The sequence below is a fragment of the Astyanax mexicanus genome, chromosome 15, assembly GCF_023375975.1.
Source record: "Astyanax mexicanus isolate ESR-SI-001 chromosome 15, AstMex3_surface, whole genome shotgun sequence".
In the NCBI taxonomy this organism is placed as follows: Eukaryota; Metazoa; Chordata; class Actinopteri; order Characiformes; family Acestrorhamphidae; genus Astyanax; species Astyanax mexicanus.
Genome location: NC_064422.1, coordinates 19,745,291 through 19,761,973, shown reverse-complemented (window position 1 = coordinate 19,761,973; position 16,683 = coordinate 19,745,291). Strand labels below are relative to the sequence as shown.

Genomic DNA, 16,683 nt, shown 5'->3' with positions numbered 1-16,683 from the left:
GATGATGATTGAATGGCAGAATTATTGGCTGAATGAATTAATCAGTGGGTAGAAGGAAGGTGGAATGGATAGACTGATAAAGGATAATTGGATAGATAGATAAACGGATGTATGCATGAACAGAATAATTGATGGATGAAAGGATGATCGGGTGGAGGGATGATTGACTAAATAGATAGATGAATGGTTGGATGGATGGTAGGATGGTCTGATAGATTGCATATATGGTTGTGTAGATGAACAGAAGCATGGATGGATGAAAATAAGGATGGATAGATTATTAAATGGAAGAACATTTTTATGGATGGGTCGACGGAAAGAAGTATGGATCGATAAAAGGATTATTGGATGGAAGGAGGTTTCAGTGGATGGATGATTGGCTAAATCAATGAACAGATAGTTGATTATTGATTAGATGGTGAGAAAGATGGATGATGGAAGGATGACTGGATGGATGGACAGTTGGAAGGAAGGTCGGATGGAGGAAAGGATGACAGGGTGGAAGGGTGATTGACTGGGAAGTTCAATGTTGAATACATTGGTTAATGAATGGATGGATGGATTGACAGATGGATTCATGGATGGATGGATGGATGAAAGAATGACTGTACAAACCAGTTATAGGACAAAACAGCTGTTTCTAAATTGTGAATGTGTGTGTGTGTTCAGACAAGGACGGTTTGGGTATCAGCATCATCGGGATGGGAGCTGGTGCTGATATGGGTCTGGAGAAACTGGGGATATTCGTCAAAACCGTCACCGAAGGAGGAGCTGCCCACCGAGATGATAGGTACACACACACACACACACACACACACACACACACACAGCAGCATGGAGATGTACATGATCCAGTCTTATATACCTCCTTCTCTCTCTCAGGATCAGAGTGAATGATCTGATAGTGGAGGTGGATGGGATCAGTCTGGTTGGAGTGACTCAGAGTTTTGCTGCCTCTGTGTTGAGGAACACCTCTGGAACAGTTAGGTGAGGCCTACACACACACACACACACACACACACGTATCTGAAGATTTCAAACAAATATTTCTTCCTCCTTCATCCACATCAGAAAAGTTTTGAGAAGAGATGCTCAAACTAGGGGTCAAAGTTGGGTTACAAGGTAGCTGAAGAAAAATATTAGAGTTTGTATCTTTTCTATCTATAATTTTCACTGATGTCAATTTGGCCATATCTTAAAAAGTGGTGCCTGATACTTAGGGATGCAAAATGAAGGTATATCGGACAAATTGGCGTATATATTTTAAACTTATATTTGCTGACATATTTATTGAAAGCTGGAAAAGGACCAAGCGATGTTGGATGCACTGCTACAATTGGCTGATAATTTAATATCTTAAAAAATTTGTAGTAAATCCATTATTTATTTGTCCTTAAACTTAATTTAAAAATAAAGTGTCACGGTGGCCAAACACACGACAGACACACGCAGATACCAAACACACAGTTTACTGCTAAAGGGGCAAAACCTACAGGAGTGGTCAGGGACAGGCAAGGTCAGAAACAGAAGGGAAGCAAAGACAAAAAAAAAACATACCAAAGTGAGCAGGACATATACCAGTATATAAAAAGGTCATATACTGGTGATCCAAAGATAGAAGGGCAAGGCGAAAAGAGTGGTCAAAAATACAAAACGGGTTGGTAACAAAGTAGCAAACACTGAGTAGAAGAGATAGGGATCTAGGTTCAATACTGGGCAAGGGATAAGGGGAAAACAGGAGATATTCATATAGGGGAACACAGGTGAGAGCTATCTCGTAAAGCATCACGTGATCTGGCATGTCTGGGATGTTGGGCGCAGGTGAATTCTGGGACATGGAGTCTTTAGAGTGAACACAAGAGTCCGTGGCAGGCAGACTGACAACGTCAGGACTGACATGAGGGATTAAAGTTGTGATCATTCAATGGAAAAAAGGTAAAATAACAAAATAATCTCCTTTGCTTCAATCGAGTTAAAATAATTAGTTTTACATAACCAAAATAATCCAGTGCAATAAAATTAAGTTGTTGGCATTTAAAGAAGTGTTCCATTTTCATGAATGAATATTGATTTTCATTATTCTGTTGATGTCCATAAAACCAGAGGTTAAACTTCAAGAGAATTTGAAGTAAAAAAATATACTTAGTGAATTATAAATGCATCATAATACTCTTAAACTTCTTAGTAAATTTAAGTGTTTCTTTAATTACAAAGAAGTTTCAGAGAATGAAACATTATAATATCAAAAATGCTTTTCAGTTAGCGATCACATAGTACATAATAAGTACTATGTGATCGCTAACTGAAAAGCATTTTTCTTATTATGACTTATGCAGGCGTTTTGGGAAACCCACCCCTGGCTGGTTGACTGGGTTGTAGTTAATGAACATTACTTTTGTGCAGGTTTACAATCGGCCGGGAGAAGCCGGGGGAGCAGAGCGAGGTGGCGCAGCTGATACAGCAGACACTGGAGCAGGAACGCTGGCAGCGGGAGATGATGGAACAGCGCTATGGAAACTACATAGGAGATGAAGATGAGGTGTGTATGTGTAAATCTGGTAAAGACTATATAGTTTTAAGTTATTTAAACACTAAACCTGATTTGTTTGCATGAATTCCAGTAAAAAAAAAACAGTTTGCACATTTTCTCCAGCGGACTGTTCTAAATTGACCAATCAGGGTTGTCTCTGCTATTGTAGTAATTAAGAGGATTTAAAAGCAAAGAAATAGGCAGTGTGGTTCAGTATATGCATTGTGTAGTCCAATGTCCCCACCTAGTGGGCCTTTTAATAAAACAATCTTTATCCTGGTCAAGGACTTATTCAGTTTTCAATTTTTTTTTTTTATAACTGACTCCACCTGCCTTTCCCTATTAGCCTGCAGCCTACGGCAGTGATGAAGAGGAGGAGGAGGAGGAGGATGAAGAGACAGGCTCCATGTACCCCAGTGCTATTGAGGTGTTTGACCTGGCAGAAAATGAAGACGCGCTCTCTCCTGTGGAGATGGACCCCGAGAAACTCGCCCACAAATACAAAGAGGTACCAAAGTACAGCTTTTTTTTCCAGACCTGATATAAGTAATTTTTTGATTAGTGGAGCTTTTTCTTACGTTACAATTAACTTTTTTCTAGAATGTTTAATTTGTCAAGATGTCTGAATGTTCTTTGAACCTTTTTATTTAATGTAATTAAATGTTTAGTTTAAATTTTTCAACAAGTTAATATTTAGGACAACTATGTGAGAAACTGTCTAATAATGTTATGATGTAAACCATTAAAGCTCCACTAGGTAGGATTGAGATTTTGTGCTCGTGGGCTCCCCTTACAGTTGTAGAGTGTAATAAATGTTTCAGGCAGATTAGTTTCTCTTTCTCATTTTCTGACTTTCACAGACATATTTGGTCTCTTTCCAGCTTCAGCCAGAGTGTCTGTATGTTAGTTTGTAAAGAATGAACCAGTAGTTCTTGTAGAACTGTTAGAACTAAAGGTCGGAAAGCAGGTCGCAGTTCTCGCGAGCGTTGGTCGCGGCCACCAAGGAAAACTTACAGAGTCTGGTTTGAGCTCAGAGGAGCCCCGGCACAGACACGAGAGCACCGCTATTCCTCCTATTACACCTCAATGCAGCGCTGCAGAGAGTTTCAAGCTGTAATTACACTTCTTTAAAAAGATCAAAAATCAAGAAAATCCTACCTAGTGCTGCTTTAATATGTTACTATTACGTTTTCAGGAAGTTTCTGAAACATTGTTACTCAATGTTTTTTAATGTTCTCTGTTAACTAAGCATTTGCTTTCCCTTCATAATTATGGTTACATTTCAATAATCCGATCAACCAAAAGATGTTTATATGATTAGGTCAGTAGTCAGATTTTTGCAGGGTTTGAAGTGTTATTTAACACACCAAACAGCAATATGGAATAACATCATCTAGAAGATACTGTCTAACTCCTGCTATTTTTAATACAGCTGCAGATCAAACATGCCGTCACTCAGGCTGAGATTCAGCAGCTCAAAAAGAAGGTAAGACCTTACCCTCTCTCAAACACACACACACACACACACACACATTTATTACACTACGAGAGTTCTAAACTGCTAAACTGCCATCAAAACAACATCAACAATCATATGTCAGATTAAAAGAAAGTTAATTTAGCAATGATTTATGGATTATCCTGTTGGTTCATTATGACGTTTTAACGCAAGATAAGACATAACTAGAGTTTAACAGGGGATGGCTTAGAAATGCCCCACCTGTATAAGTTGTGAGGTGTTTTCTTGTGTTGTTTTCAGTTAGAGTTAGAGTTTGAGTGATGTCTGGTAGTGGGTGGTAGATGGTTGGGACATTTGATTTGATTGAAGTTGTGTAGGCAAATTTGAACAATTTTCGATCTACAGTGTCAGATGAGCACTTGGAATACCTCATAGAAGGCATTACCACCCACAGTGGACAATGCAGTGGGTGGTAATTATTGTGAACAGTGGAACAGTGGACCTCCAGGTCAGTGCTGTGTCCTTTAGCTTCCATGGGACATGTTAAAAGTTATGAGGCACAGTACCAGTAACAGTTTCATGACGTAAAAATAATGACAGAAATGAACATTTTTGCTGCGTTCTATGGAAAAGTGACACATCTTGATTGCTTTATTTCAGATCCATAAACCCTTATGATAATTTTTTTTATTTATTTAAAAATAATAATAATGATAGTGTACTTGAACTATATGCGAAATAATTAAAGTATTTTTTTTCTAGTTCCTAATCTGTATTTTATAATACTTTGAAAAAAGTTGGCTGTGCTAATTCGTACTGATGATTTACTTATAATTATTTATAAAATATTATAATAATAATTATTTTATAAACTGTGCTTTTGTGATAAAACTAAACTTTTACTAAATGTGTCATATGTGTCCTTATTTCTGCAATAAAACTGTACTTAAGTGAAATTTGCTGCCTACATTAACTTTGGGTTGACAAATAAACTGTGATGTGAACTTTTATGTGTTAAATTATACTTTAAAATAGTTTACTTTAGATAATTTAGTATAGGTAAAATAACTTTAACTGCTGATTCTGGCAGCAGAGATATCTTGTGTGAAATGAATGTGATGTTAAATATTTTAATCACAGCTTTAATATGTTTTTTTTTTTATGTTTAATTGGACTGTTCACACAAATATATTATAATTGTGTTAAATAGTGGTGAAAACAACATATGACTAGTATACTCTGTATACATACATACATTACAAACATGTTGTAATTAAGTACAAATTAGTGATTCCAAAATAATATAACTTAAGTACAGACCTGCTTCAGCATAATTTAAGTATACTTTCTTTTACCAAGCCAAGGTGGTGTACAGAAGTAAAATGACCTGCATTTTCTCACTGTCCTGATTCCTATGGACCCGACTATACATGTGTGTGTTTGTGCAGCTGAATCACGCGGAGCAGGACAGGCAGCGCTGGCGCAACGAGAAGGCCCAGTTAGAGCGCAGCGTTCAGGAGAACAGGGAGCGCATGGAGAAGCTGGAGGGTTACTGGATGGAGGCACAGAGTCTGTGTCAGGCAGTGGACGAGCACCTGAAGGAGACGCAGGTGCAGTACCAGGCCCTGGAGCGCAAATACAGCAAGGCCAAGCGTCTCATTAAAGAGTACCAGCAGAAGTGAGTGCATAATCAATACGAACACATGTCAATAATTCAATACAGCTCTGTACAATACTGTTTGAAGCAGACCAGCTTTCCAACCTAAACACATCAAAATAACTGAGTCCATATAGATGTGATCTTTGAAGAAGCTGCTGTTGTAAACACTGTACTGATCTACAGTTTTTTCATTTTCCTTTTTAAAGTTTCCTTATTACTGCTTTTTAACAACATTAGAACAGTGCACCAGCCTCTTAACTCAACTAAACCTTTCTGAAAGGTCATACAGGGGTTAATTTAAAAGTTTAAAAAGTAAATTAGCGTTACGTTTGGTCTTAAGCATTAAGATTAGCTTCATTTTAATTTCCTATATTTAATCTTTCAGTAACATTTTACAATAATCATACATTACAGCAGTATGTACGACAGAATATCTCAAATAATTATAATATTTTTTGACACTAATTAGCACCTTATTATTAATTACAAACGTGTTACCTAATGTAAAATTTAGCAGTGTTTAATAGGGTCAATGTTGTCTTAACTATAGTCAATTATTAATTAGTTTAATTAGTTGAGACATTAATAAACCATTAAACAATGTTTATTACTGTTGAAAGTGCCGTTATTTATGTCTCTTATTGTAAAGTGTTACAAATCATTCTTTTTCTTTTGTTTAATTTTATTATTTTGTTTGCTTGTTTAAAATCATATTGTCACAATCAGAGATGAAAGGGTGGACGTAACGCAGGTAAAAATGAGATTTAGTTAAATAGACAAGAAGAAAAAAGGCGAAACCGAAATCATACACAGGTAAACGCAAAATAAAATAAACAAGACTATGAAAACTAGACTGAATGAACGTGACTTAAGGAAACAAGAAATAAACAGACAAGTAGCACAGACCTGAAGTCATGAAACATAGAGCATACAAGAAGATACAAAGCCAGACACAGCATGCAAAGAATTTACAAAAGACTCTACAAGAAACATTAAACAAGTGGTGCTATATACACAAAGAGGGTGGGGAACACCTGGTGTAGGAAACAAGGGGGTGGAGTTACAAACAAGACAGGAGGGAACACAGATGACAGGGCGGGGCTAAGGTGGGGACAAGACAGTAACACAGGGCCTTGTGCTTGAAGAGCACATGGGGGAGAAAAAAAGGCTGAAAAGCAGAACAAGAACAAAAAAATTGACTTTTTTTTTATTTGGTTTAATTTTATTTAATTTAAATGTTTTTACATTTGTAGCTTTAATCAGGTTGATCATACCATTAGATCCTCTGAGACTCCAAACACAAAAAAGACTATGTCAACAATTATGATAATGACTTCTTTCTTAATATGTATTCACTGTTTTTTTTCTTTAATGAAATGATTGACTGGATCTTTTGTATATTTTTTGTGTATATACTGTTACATCAGTTTGCTAATAAAGCCTGTGTGTGCTCGTTTGGGGATGCAGGGAAATTGAGTTTCTGAAGAAGCAGACGGCTCAGCGGAGGACTCTGGAGGAGACTGAAGCGTCACACAAGGAGGAGGCAGAGCAGCTCAAGGTCAAGGTAGAGCATGTGTGTAGAGCCTGCTAATTATTCTAGCTTTACTGATAATAATACTGCATACACTCTGTAGTAACTCTGTAAATATGGAATGATGATGATGGTAAAATAGTGGAAAGGCTAAATACATTTTTGCCTTAGAACACTGTGCAAGTTTCGTTCCACCATGAATGGATTTTAAACATGTATTTAGTCATTCTAGAGCTTTTCATCTATTTTTTATACATTTTTGTGGGCACAGCTTCAACTTCAAGTTCTGAGACCCACATCCAACACATAAACCAACACAAACCTCGGCATAAAAATACAATAGAGAGCTATGCTATTTAAAGACAAGCTTTCCAACAAACACATCAAAATAGCTGCATCTAAATCAATATGATCAGTGAAATAGGATTTCTGTGTCAAGTGCTGGTATATTTATTTTATACAACAAATACAGCAAATATCTTTACTAACAAGTTCAACTAGAATTTAAAGTGCACCACCCTCTTGACTTTCTTGTATGACTGGGTCATACAGCAGTTTGGATTTGCCTGTCTTGCCACCATACTAACAGTTCTCTTTGACAGTTCTGATAGTATTGGTTTTACAGAAAAAAATACAAGAAGATAATGTAACATATGGACCTTTAGAAATGTATATGTTTGTTATGAACAGTGTGGTCAAAGACCTCAAGATCTGATTAAATCCTTCTCTGCTTTCAGGTCACTGATCTGGAGTCGCAGGTAGAAGAGCTGAGGTCCTCCGAACCTTTATAAAGACTGTTGCTGTTCTCAACTGCTGTGCAGCCAGATGGGTGCTGCAAGATGTGAACAGAAGTTGGACCCTTACCCAATTTAACCTCCTACCTTCTAACCTCCAGGCTTTTCCCTCGTCTAGAGCCTTTCCTAAGTGAATACTTCAACCATCAGCATTTTTAAAAAATGACTTTTTAATTTTATCTGATATCTGATTTTACCACATACCGGACTGCAGCTCGGGCATCTAACCAATTCAGGAAAAGAAGAAGAAAGTGAGACTGTGTCTCGAAGTTGTCTGTATGAGGGGTATATGGCGAGCATCCTTCAACTGTCGTTAATAAGACTGAAGTTTAAATAGTTTAAAAAGTCAAATTATCCTGATTGATCACTGACCCCAGATTTAAAGGTTTGATTAAAAAAGTTCAAAATCTTATTAGACAGATATGTAAACAAGGTTAAAAAGATGTAATTCAGTAAGTTATTGTGGATTATCCTTATGTAAACCGTTTTTCAAGGAGTTACAAGCTGCATTGGGCACCGGCTTAAATAAAACCAGTGTATTTTGACATGTTTTTTGAAGGTTTACACTAAATGTGTTTTAAGGGAAACTATCGAGAATTCTATTGTTAGGAATAAGTTGGGTGCACTATAAGTTGCATTATAAGGTGCATTTATCTAGACACCACACTTCCACAATACACACTGGGGGAAGTGGAGGCCTGGTGCAAGTATGAGGCCTGGGTCTATTCAAGATGGTGGATGTTTTTGAATCCCTCTCCAAACACACTGGAATCTGTTGCACCTTTTGTGTGCTATTTACTCTTTTGAACGTTCTCCGTATGCTTGGGCTGGCCAACTATAGAGCTATAGAGCTTGGGCTCTTTGAGGATCATCACATTTACTGCATTTATCTGATGCTCTTATCTAGAGCGACTTAGAAGGTTGGGCCAATGTAGTGTTAGGAGTCTTGCCCAAGGACTTTTATTGATGTAGCACAGCCAAGTTACCCAAACCTGGAATTGACCCACAGTCTCTCACATGGTAGCTCACTGGCAGACTATAGTGTTATGGTGTTATCCATTGCACCACACAAACCATCATCATTCAGTTCCCATTCACTCACATTAGCCTCATACACTTACTTCCATATTGGGTAACAGCAACACATAGTCGTTGGGCTAGGAACCCAAGCTTTACCAACCTTTAGCTCCTCCTTTAGACCACCTGTTGTGTAAAGGGTGCACTATCTAGTGTTTTGTAGAACTATTGAAAAGTCTTATTACTATTGACGATCTTTACTATAGTGATACTTACCCAGGCCTAACTGGAACTAAATTACCATACTCAAGACATCCCATTACAATTGCTATGAGGCATGAAGTTACAGAGGTGAGATCTAAGGCTAAGGGTACAGATATAATGGTGGCATCAATGTGATCATCATCACATTCCATCAGATCAGTATCTGGGGTCAGTGGTCTGTCATGTTCTCTTAAAATTTTATCATACTTATGTCTTTAAAAGGGCATTTCAGAACTTTTCTCCAAAACATATTTTTCCAGTTTTTTCCAGTGTTTGTTTTTATTTGTGAAATATGTGCTTCTGAGCTAAGATATAGTGAAATGGTCCCTCCCGTAAACTTCATCAGGACATCAGAGACTGGCCTTTACTTTAGGCCGTAAATATCAAACCTTTTTTATTTGTGATAACGCACATTTCTGCTAGCTCCTCTAGAAGATTTTGAATAGTATGTTAGTTCTAATTGAACACTGATGTTACATCTGAACATTTTGTGGCTGTTCTAGATTAAACACGGACATTTAAAGCTTGTACTCTGAAGATTGTACTGAAAATGAACAGCTATATGTGTATGTAATGTTTTATAGAAATTCTATCACCCGTAGTGATTTGTAAGACTGAGGGTTATTCACACTCTTGAACACATTGGTAGGAATAGCCAGTGAGGTACCTAAACTTCCAGAATAACTGGACTGGTGTGTTTTTATCATCAAAATAGAAGAGCATTTTGGGTTGTATGTGCCTAGATAGACCATGGAAAACTACTCGTAATTGGACAGTTTTTTAATCTAAATACTTTTGTGATTTCATGTAATCATGAAGAAACAACCAACAATAATCTTTATCATTCTGTTAAATACAAATTGAGCAAAATTGCAGGCTTGTATTTTTTAGTTTCAAGAAGATATTGTGGATCATATGTAGACAGATATTAAGAAATGGTTGGTTAGAAGACATACAAGAAGGTGGGTGGATGACACTGTATTTTGGATTGGGGTCAGAATGTCAAGTGTGATAAAAAATGGATCATCATCATCAGGTCTTTTCTTAAGGGGTGGATGTTCTTCAGTTTGGCCAGCTCACAATGCTGTCTCTCAGGCACTTTCACCCCGCAAACAACCGATTTCATGCCTTACACCTGTGTCGTTTAAACAGCAATGATGCTTGTGAATATATCTGAGATGATGGATGTGGCGGTCTGGAAGTGAGGTGAGTTCAGGTAAATTTTTGGTGTATTGCTATCTTGGCAACGTATAACACAGGTGCACAACTGTGTGATTAGAACCACCAGAAATTCATTGCTATCTTGGCTACAACACACATACCTCCCTGTTACACACCCAACTTTTACATCAACAGTACACAGAATACAGAATAAAATAACATTGCTGTTCACGTAAATGACCTGCTCGTGTTCCTTCACAGCGTGAATGACCAGGTCAGTTTCCTCTGCTCAGAAGCACAGAAGCGCTGCATCATTATAATACCAATCCACCAAAGTGAAAGCACACCTGTCTCTTAAATGGAGTGGCAAGTGACTAGCTGATTAGTTTATTTCATGTTAACGGCCAAAACACACCCATGATTATTTAAGAAAATTAGTACATGCCTTTTGTGTGTTTTGAGCTTAAAAACGATGAGTTTCTTTGATTTTACAAAAAAAGGAAAACCTCTGGAACATAATCAAGAAGAAGATGGATGATCACAAGCCATCAAACCAAGCTGAACTACTTAAATGTTTGCACCAGGAGTGGCATAAAGTTATCCAAAAGCAGTGTGTAAGAGTGGTGGAGGAAAACATGCCATGATGCATGAAAACTGTGATTAACACCAGGGTTATATCACCAAATATTGATTTCTGAACTCTTAAAACTTTATGGATATGAACTATTTTTATTTGGAAATTGGAAGAAATGTTGTCCATAGTTTATAGAATAAAACAACAATGTTCATGTTACCAATACATATAATTACCTATAAATTGCAAAATCAGAAAAACTGATTTAGAAACTGGTGGTCTCTTAATAAAGATATGGAATATCTAGCATTTATGTGTCACAAATTTGAAACATATTACATATATGCATATTTGTTTAAACAGTACGCATTTTACACACACATCAACATATACCAATATAGCCTATGTATAACAAGTGTATCATATTTTAAAATATATACTGATTGTGTTCTACAATTTTTAGACTCTGCTGTAGAGACGCTATTCCACCTGCAGAGGGAGCCAATCTACCAGTATTCCTTTTTAACCTCTGCAGTGTTTATATATATATATATATATATATATATATATATATATATATATATATATATATATATATATATATATATATATATACATACCTTGATTTTTGTATCTCAAAGGGTTTACACTAAACACAAACACTGACCCACACAGTGACATGGGGATGTTATGTTGTAGCAGTGCTCCCATGATGCTTTTGGTGTCTTTACTTTTTCTTTAGTTAATAAGAAGGTACTTGTTGTTGATGGAGGTTTGTTTTTTCATGGTGTTAGTTTGTGTTAATTTTGGAAGTTCTGAACACTCACCCTAGTAAAGTAAACTATCCAGACATCGTTCATTATATGTAGCTCCCTTCTCCCGCTTTCAACAGTCACTGAAGTTGACGGGGTACACCACTAATATTAATATAGTCTAAATGTTTCAATGAGTGAGTAATACAAATTAAAATACACGGGTAACGGTATGAGTATATTTCAGGTAGTGTTTCTTTTCTTTACATATTTTTACATTAATAAAACATTAACAAATTCCTCCAGAAGGCTGGTCAACCTGGAGCTCGCGGACTGCTGGTCGTACTGCGGGCGCGGGGGCGCGCGGTCGACTTCGGGCTCGCGCTGTGCAGTGACTCATTCGGTCGGTACATCCTGCTGCCCACGTGGTGCGCATGCTTAAAATTTAGAAATCCTTTCAACCAAACTAAGATGTTTACAATAAAGTAAAAAACTCTATCCCATTTATCATGTATTCTTTATTCCAGCGCCCCACGTTGGCGTTTTCTCTCCTCAAACATACTAAGTATATACTAGTATTTATAGTATAATTAACACCTCTAATATAAATATTATTGCATTTTTTTATTTCTTACATTCAATCTTTTATTTGCATTTAAATACATACTATAAAACGTCTCAATTACAGTTAATTACAGAATATTTTGGTGATTAATCGGTTTAATATTTTTTAAATATTGACACCACTAGTTGATAAAACACAGTGGATCAACACCAGCAGATGACATGTCTCTCCTAACCATCACTGATTGTAGAAACTTCACTCTAGACCTCAAGCAGCTTGGACTGGACTGTGTCTCTCCACTCTTCCTCCAGACTCTGATCCCTTGATTTCTAAATGAAATGCAAAATTTATTGATAATCAGTGATGGTTTGGAAAGACATGTCATCTTCTGGTGTTGATTCACTGTGTCCAAAGTCAGTACAGTGTTTTCCCGGAAAATCTTACAGCACTTCATGCTTCTGTCTAATTAAAACTTTTATGGAGATGCGCATTTTTCAGCAGGACTTGGCACATTTCCCACACTGCCAAAAGTACCAATTGGTCTTATATAATATTCAGATTTTATGAGACACTGACTTGGTTTTCATTGGCTGTAAGCCATAATCACCAACAATTAAAGAAATAAACGCTTTAAATAGATAACTCTGTGTGATATATATCTATATATATATATATATATACATTTTTAACTAAATTTTTTAAATAAAATAACTTTTTAATGATATTCAATGACAGTTTTTTGATACTATTACTATTAGGCCTAATACTATTTTTTTCATTTTCAATCTAAATCCAGTTTATTGATTTACCCTTAAATCAAAGGAGTAAAAGTATTAACATTCATTATTCAGGTAGAAGTAGGGTTTAAAATACAGGAATGCAGGAGTGTGACGTGACGTGTGAGAGTGTGATGGATCACTTATAAACCAACAGGGTGTCGAAATGGTATATATTTATAGTTCTCATCCAACCTTAATCAGATTCACTCTTAATCTGGATGGAGAAATGTATCTGGGAAAAGTTTAGGAAAGTTTAGAATCTGCACTTTCCACACAACTTCTCCCTTGTTTCACTGATCTACAGTTGAGAAATAATCCACAACACCACAGCGTAACAGGAGGGTTAAAGTAAAAACATTGATCACTGTGTAATGTTAAAACCTGTATCCTTCTGATTAGATATGGACTATTCTGCACAGCTTTTACTGTAGCTAATCTATTTCTACGCTACCTCTGGTCCTTTTGTAGCCTTTCACTGGGAATGTGTTAATGTTAACCCCTCTGTGCTGACTACTCTCAAAGTGGCCTCTGCATTCCTAAAAATCTCGTAAAGCCACATTCGTTCTGCTAGTTAACATTTTCGCTTACTAATTCCTCCACTCTGCTTAGGAAGCCACGGTACGTTAAGCTGAAAAGACATTAAATCACACTCACGCACATCACGTTTCCCACACAGTGAGGAGAAACGGTGACTTTTCTAAGTGTTTACCCAACCGTATTGTGACAGGCGAGTGGGGGCTTTAACGAGCCAGACCCTCAGCTAGACAAAGAGTCTCAGAAGGTCTAGCAGTAAAGAATGGCCTGATAAATGGGTGGAGAACATATTGAAAGGAGGGAATGGGCTGCAGGGGAGGGTTCCTGCACAGAGCTGACAGAAGAGAGAAACCTTTAGACCATCTGCTTTGACCAAGGACAATAGGCCCTCATCTGTATTTTTAGGGAAAGCTGCAGAAACTAAGAAAATTAGCCTGTCAGGAAGAACAAGGACTATATAGACGAATGAAGTATATATCTACCATATTTTTCGTACTATAAGGTGCGCTTAAAATCCTTTCATTTTGCACCTTATGTATAAATTTTACTGGTCACGTATTAAGGAGCAGTAAAGCCCCTCCCCTGAAGTACAGTGTTATACAGGAGTTTCAATTAAGTTTCTCCAGCACTAAGGCTGGAGCAGTATTAACATTAGCCGCTAACCGCACTAAGTGATAGCTCTTTTGTCATTCAGAGATTAATATTATCAGCCAGTAGCCTGCTGCTAACCCAGGCTAGCACTGCTGGAGCAGCATTAGCATTAGCCGCTAACTGCACTAAACGCATGCTCTTTCTGCGTTCAGAGGTGAGTATTATCGAACTGTAGCCTACGTGTTTACTTTGGTAAAACAAGCTACGTAGGATGAACCACTAGCTAATATCGCCCTGGCTTAAAAGAACACTCAGGGTTCCTTAGTGTAGCTCTGTCAGACATCATTATTAGCCGCCAATGCTAATGCTGCTGCACCCAGCCTTAGTGGAAATCTGGAAGACTAAGCTTACTCTAAATAAACGGAAGCACTTTACTAACCCAAAGGAACAGTTTCAGGAGAGAAATCTGTGTAGATTAACATCCAGAGCTTGTTTGACTTTAACATATATATTTTTTAAGAATTACAGTTTTGTTTACTTGATTTATCCCTAAATAACTTAGTTAACTATTCCTTCTTTAATAATCTAAGACTGCATTGACAGTAGATCTGTGTCCCGGTAGGCACTCTGATGTACGTCCAGAGTGCTAGGCCGGTTGTTCTTTATGTGAGCCAAGATCACCCTTTCAAAGCACTTCATCACCCTGAGACAGTAATCTTTCAGGAAAAAGTCGTTTAGGCAAGAGCTGAAGGGTTTCTTTGGAACTGGGATAATGGTTGTGACTTTAAAGCTGTCATGAACAGTAGACTCCAATATGCTCTCCACCAAAGTAGGCCACTATTTGGTTGGCTTTTAGGACTCTACCTAAGGTACCATCTGGGGCAGCTGCTTTTCTAGTTAAGATACACCAGTGCTCTCCTCACCTCTCCATACAGTGGATATATATATTTCTCATTAATTCTAAGCGATATGTGTAGAGAAAACCAGTCACTTGCTCATCACCTGCCCAATACAATCCAACAGTGAAACATGGTGGTGGCAGCATCATGCTATGGGGGTGTTTTTCAGCTGCAGGAAGAGAAAGACATAAAGAAGAATGGCAGAGGATCTAGTTTAAAAGTGTGCTTCTACTCAATACTGTGCAAAGAATCTGAATACTTATGACCATGTGACATTTCAGTTTTTTTTATAAATGTATTAATTTTTAAAATAAAACTCTCCTTTCAAGATGGGGTGCTGAGTGTACAGTTAGAAGAAATAAAATGAACTTTTTTCAGAAAATCATAAAGTAAAAGCACCCTTTGAACTAGTACAGCCATGAGTCTTCTTGGGAACGATGCAACAAGTTTTTCACACCTGGATTTGGGGATCCGCTACCATTCTTTCTTGCAGATCCTCCAGTTGCAGTTTAATAAAGTATTTTATTTGCATCTGTGTCTAAGTGTCTAAGTATCATTATGGCACATTACATTTAAAACTAAATAAAAAAGAATTTAAAATTGAAATTCACCCATAAAGGCATTGATGGTGATAAATTATGTCAGAATTATTTCATTATCTTAGGTATTGTGAGTTTAAAAATAGGCTTGTGAGTTGTTGAATTTATCTCTAAAATATTCTTTCAATTAAGACCCCTTCCTACTTCTGACACCCCTAACTAAATGGCTTTTGCTCAGCCATTAGTCACTTTTCTGTGGACAGTAACTTTGTGATCAGGATTTGAGTCTCCAAACCGTCCAGCAGGCAAAGCAGTGCCACTATGATCAGGAGATCGCTGGTTCGAATCCTGTTTATGTAGCTTGCCATCAGTTACCAAAGCCCTGAGAGAGCACAATTTGCCTTGCTCTCTCTAGGTGTGTAGATGGCGCTTTCTTCCCTCATCACTCCAAAGGGTGATGTTACTCAGCACAACGCGTCTGTGAGCTGATATATCAGAACCAAGTCGCTGCGATTTCCTCCAAGCGGGCTGTGATGCTACTCGGCAATGCTACATCAGCATCAATGAAAAAAAAGCGATGGATGACTTCACATGTATCGGAGGATGCATGTGCTAGTCTTCACCCTCCTGGTGTGTTGGGGCATCACTAGTGATAGGGGGAGTCCTAATGAGTGGGTTGGGTAATTGGTCTTATAAATTAGGAGAGAAAATGGGATAAAAATATTTAATATAAAATAAATATATGTAGAGGATTTGACATATAACTACCTGCTGATTAACACTTTTTATTCTTATTGTAACGTAAGCCAAGTTTATATCTTATCTATCTGCTACTTTATCTAATAATTTCTAAAATACACTACCCACTGGTGATTTCCAATCATTTTGGGCTTAAAGTTTAAATAGCACATTCTGATACAGATGTTTCGGTTGCCAAGTACTAATCTGAACTAAAGTCAGACTGATACAGAACAATGAATGGAAAAAGAATGGTAAAGAATTATAGTATTAGTAATAGTAGTACTAATAATATG

The 16,683-nt window shown here is 37.2% G+C and overlaps 1 protein-coding gene across 3 annotated transcripts in view; it reads left to right on the top strand.

Annotated features, from left to right (window-relative positions):
- The window catches only part of ppp1r9bb (protein phosphatase 1, regulatory subunit 9Bb), a 29,128-nt gene extending 18,475 nt beyond the window's left edge, over nt 1-10,653 (top strand). The window contains exons 3-10 of one of the 3 annotated variants that reach the window (XM_022669140.2): nt 670-790; nt 883-987; nt 2,404-2,539; nt 2,877-3,038; nt 3,963-4,016; nt 5,438-5,667; nt 7,117-7,207; nt 7,918-10,653. In XM_022669140.2, coding sequence (XP_022524861.2) covers nt 670-790; nt 883-987; nt 2,404-2,539; nt 2,877-3,038; nt 3,963-4,016; nt 5,438-5,667; nt 7,117-7,207; nt 7,918-7,971 — 953 coding nt within the window. In that variant the 3' untranslated portion in view covers nt 7,972-10,653. Of the gene's footprint in view, nt 1-669; nt 791-882; nt 988-2,403; nt 2,540-2,876; nt 3,039-3,962; nt 4,017-5,437; nt 5,668-7,116; nt 7,223-7,917 lie in introns of all 3 variants that reach the window. The other 2 variants (XM_022669139.2, XM_022669138.2) reach the window with 2 other exon arrangements.
- Nucleotides 10,654-16,683: the final 6,030 nt, after the last annotated feature.